This window comes from Pogoniulus pusillus, chromosome 15 (genome assembly GCF_015220805.1).
Source record: "Pogoniulus pusillus isolate bPogPus1 chromosome 15, bPogPus1.pri, whole genome shotgun sequence".
NCBI lineage: Eukaryota > Metazoa > Chordata > Aves > Piciformes > Lybiidae > Pogoniulus > Pogoniulus pusillus.
Genome location: NC_087278.1, coordinates 4802134 through 4806499, shown reverse-complemented (window position 1 = coordinate 4806499; position 4366 = coordinate 4802134). Strand labels below are relative to the sequence as shown.

The following is a 4366-nucleotide window of genomic DNA, read 5'->3' as shown; positions in this document are numbered from 1 at the left end:
GCCCCGGCCGCTCCGTTCGAAAGGGCCAATCAGCGCCCGCGGGGCGGGGTGGCAGTGCCGGCCTCTGCCCTCCGCACCTGGCGCGGCCCCTGGCGCCCCCGCCGAGCCCTGCCGTGCCCTGCCCTTCGCGATGCACTCGGGCTCAGCGCGGGGGTCTCCGCGGGAGACCCTCGCCAGCTGAAGGGAAGATGCTGGCTAACAGGGCCGCCCCTCCGGCCTCCCCCCGAGGCGCGGCTTTTGAAGCGGCGCGGTGCGGAGGGTCACGGCCCCGCTGGCAGCCTGGCCCCCGCGGAGGCCTGGCGCAGGTGCCGGTGTCCCACCCGCTGCTCGTTGGGACGCTGCGGCAGATGGTCCTGCCGCCCCGGGGCCGCTTCGGCTGTCACGAAGGCGTTCCCTGCCTGTGTCACCATCTGTGTCTGGAAGCGGTTCTGCTGCCCTAGGGCAGCCCTTGCGGGGGCTGATCGGGGAGCAGGGCGCTGAAGGGAAGCGCCTGCCCGCAGAGGAACTGGCACCCGCAGAGCCGTGCCCAGTACCTCCCCGTGCGGCTCGCAGTGCTAGCAGCGCAGGGAGTTCGCAGGACAGCACGGCTGGCAGGCCATGGGCGGCTGCCGTCGAGGTCCCAGTCGTCTGCTGCCACTTAGCTGCGAAGGGACCCAGGCACACGCAGCCATCCCCCCTCTTGTCGCGGGGGGTGTCGCACACTGCCTGGCACAGCGTTTGGACACAAGTTTGGGGATGTTGCTGCCAGTATTTTTCAGAGCTGCTAAGCACTAACGATCACAGTTGTCCAGCAAAATAATCAGTGCTGCACCTTCACAAGGGATAGATAATTGTGTCGTTTTTACTTTGAAATAAAAATGCAGCTGAAGTCAGGTGCTTGTACCATGGAAAGGGAGGGGGTTTTTTTCTCCATAACATATTTTTTTCATGTTCTGGAGAAATAACATCTTTTACATCTTGGAATCATAGAATTGTTTTCCTTGGAGAAGACCTCTAAGATCGACGATTCCAAAGATCAGCCTGAGATCATTATGCCCATTAAGCCACGACTCAAAGTGCCATGCCCACACCTCCGGGGAGAGTGACTCCACCACCTCCCTGGGCAGCCTGTTCCAAAGCCTGACCACTCTTTCCCTAAACAAATTTTCCTGACATCCAGTCTAAACTTTCCCTGGCACAACTTCAGTTCATTTCCTCTCATCCTATCACCTGATAGTAGGGAGAAGGGACCAACCCCCACCTCACTGCAACCTCCTTACAGGTAGTTGGAGGAGGGACCAACCCCCACCTCACTGCAACCTCCTTACAGGTAGTTGGAGGAGGGACCAACCCCCACCTCACTGCAGCCTCCTTACAGGTAGTTGGAGGAGGGACCAGCCCCCACCTCACTGCAACCTCCTTACAGGTAGTTGGAGGAGGGACCAACCCCCACCTCACTGGAGCCTCCTTACAGGTAGTTGGAGGAGGGACCAACCCCCACCTCACTGCAACCTCCTTACAGGTAGTTGGAGGAGGGACCAACCCCCACCTCACTGCAACCTCCTTACAGGTAGTTGGAGGAGGGACCAGCCCCCACCTCACTGCAACCTCCTTACAGTTAGTTGGAGGAGGGACCAGCCCCCACCTCACTGCAACCTCCTTACAGGTAGTTGGAGGAGGGACCAGCCCCCACCTCACTGCAGCCTCCTTACAAGTAGTTGTAGAGAGCAGCGAGTTCCCCTCAACCTCTTTTTTTCCAGGCTGAACAACCTCAGTTCCCTCAGCTGCTCGTAGCAAGACTTGTCTCTAGATCCCTCACCAGCTTCATTGCCCTTCTCTGGACACACTCCAGCACCTCAATGTAGTGAGTGGTCCAAAACTGAACACAAATTGTGGCCCTTTGATGACTGTGCAGTGGGATCCAGTGCTGCATACAGGGGCATGATCACTTCCCTGCTCCTGCTGGGCAAGCTATTGCTGATCCTGGCCAGGATGCTCTTGGCCTTATTGGCCACCTGAGAACACTGCTGGCTCATGCTCAGCCAGCTGTCAACCAGCATCCCCAGGTCATCCTACGTGAACACATATCATAGTTGGACAGCAAATGACTATGGCATGAACCATTTCAGCTGGTTTATTACTGTAAATATCTGAAATAGATCCTTTAAGGGAGGCCACGATGGAAAACTACGAATGGAAACCTACATTTCCCCATTTGTCAAGAGGAACAGCAACTGCAGTCGACTTAATTACAGCAAGGGATTAAGAGGGTTCCTCTGAGGAGCTGGTGAACTCTTTCTGATCAGAGAGTATAAATACAAAGAAGGTTATAGTGAAGGTCTGTTAGCTCTACAGTGTTCTGTGCAGAGTGAACAAAATTAATGAACCCTTGGCACGTTCCCATAAAAATACAGTAAAGAAAATTTAGTGTACTGTGGGCTGGGTTTTTTTTTTCCCCTGTGAAAAGAAATGCTACGTGGTCCTTTAAGAAGGTATTTCTCCTAGAGGAAACTAAAGAGCAGCTGTCACTGCACATCCCAGATCTCGCAGAGCAGAGGTGTGAATTTGTGGTCGTTCACTCTCCAGGACATCAGCATCTCTGCGTGATGGTGGTTAAATGTCCGTAGTTCTGTCAGACGGCCCAGGAGACATGCAAAGTGCTGGGGGTTCTCTGGGTGGTGAAGCTTGCAGCATTTCTGCAGGATATAGAGCAGGGGTTCTTGAAGCCTTTCCACAGACTCTCTGTCCTTTATGTATTGTCGATCTGGTGATAAAAGAAAGGAATTAATTAGCAGCTCCAGGCTCTTGTACAATGTCAGTATTTACACTGATAAATGATTGTAAAAGCATGCAAATATTTACAATGAGCACTGTGGTTCAAACCTACCAAGAATATTTGGATGTTAGGAATATTTGGATGTTAGGAAGAAGTTCTTCACCCTGAGGGTGGTGAGACACTGGAACTGAGCTGCCCAGGATGGTGGTGGAAGCTCCATCCCTGGAGGTCTTTAAGGCCAGGCTAGATGGGGCTCTGAGCAGCCTGATGTGATGGTTTGGGTGTTACCTGCCCCCCATCCTTAAGAAAATCACCCAGACTAGACTCAGCCACTCTGGAAAATTGAATGAAGCTTTATATTTACAGCTTAGCACAAGATACAAGCAGATAATTGCAATATATACAGAAATAGACAAGCTAAAAAGGTAATAAAGAAACACAACAGCCCTCTCAGAAACCAGAGTCCCCAGGAGGGGCTCCCAACCACCCTTCCACCTTCTCCCCACCCCTCTACCTTATCCCAGACTTTGCCTTACATTCAAGGTGAGTTTGGAGGGTCAGCCAGGGAGGGTTAGGAAGCAGAAGGATTAGTCACACAGAGGCAGGGTAGAGAGAGAGAAAAGTTTAGCCCCAGAGACAGACAGACTCTGTTTGTGTTCTTGTTCCTATACATGTCAGCAAGCCTATGAGTGCAGCAGACATCACCATTGCTTCCTTTTCACAGCCTATCATCTAATTCTTCTCACCAAAATATCCCAGCTAGGCTCAAACTAACACACCTGATCTAGTGTGTGGTATCCTTGCTCATGGCAGAGGGGTTGGAACTAAATGATCTTTGTGGTCCCTTCCAGCTCTGACAATTCTGTGATTCTAATATCCATTTTCACATTAAGAGGTAATAAAAATGCTTGACATTGTATTTTGGTTTGGAGTTTTCATGTAAGCTTCCCACTTCCAGCTCAAGAAAACTTTCAACTTTTCCATAGGCTGATGAGTTCTCACTTGGAACTGTTTCTCTGGTGTTATATCATCACCTTCCAACGGAGTTCTGTGCCTCGGTATGTGCTGCAATGCCTTGCAACAACTGAGCAGCATGGACAATGATCTTGGAGCTGAGGAATTTGGCCAGCAGACTGTGTGTGCAATCTACTCCAAAGGTCTTCCTCCAGAGGAGGGCCACAAAGATGATCCAAGGGCTTAGGCACCTCTGCTATGAGGATAGGCTGAGGGAGCTGGGGTCGTTCAGCCTGGAGAAGAGGAGACTTTGGGGGGATCTTAGATCTGCCTTCCAATACTTGAAGGGATCCTACAGGAAAGCTGGAGAGGGACTTTTCACACTATAGGACAAGGGGGAATGGTTTTAAGCTGCATAAGAGTAGGTTTAGACTGGATCATAGCAAGAAGTTTTTCAGTACAAGGGTGGCAAGACTCTGGAATAGGTTATCCAGAGTGGTTGTGGATTCCTCCTCTCTGGAGGGGTTCAAGGCCAGGTTGGATGAGGCCTTGAGCAGCCAAGAGAGGCATCTCTGCCCATAGCAGGGAGATGGAAGTAGATGATCTCTGAGGATTCCTTCTAACCTAGGCCATTCTGTTGATTTTGTGATCCTCAGA

At 51.7% G+C, this 4366-nt stretch overlaps 1 protein-coding gene across 1 annotated transcript in view; it reads right to left on the bottom strand.

The window, feature by feature from the left end:
* Nucleotides 1-2088: 2088 nt before the first annotated feature.
* Nucleotides 2089-4366, bottom strand: part of NR1H4 (nuclear receptor subfamily 1 group H member 4) — a 75194-nt gene continuing 72916 nt past the window's right edge. The window contains exon 10 of the mRNA XM_064154778.1: nucleotides 2089-2743. Coding sequence (XP_064010848.1) covers nucleotides 2505-2743 — 239 coding nt within the window. The 3' untranslated portion in view covers nucleotides 2089-2504. The remainder of the gene's footprint in view (nucleotides 2744-4366) is intronic.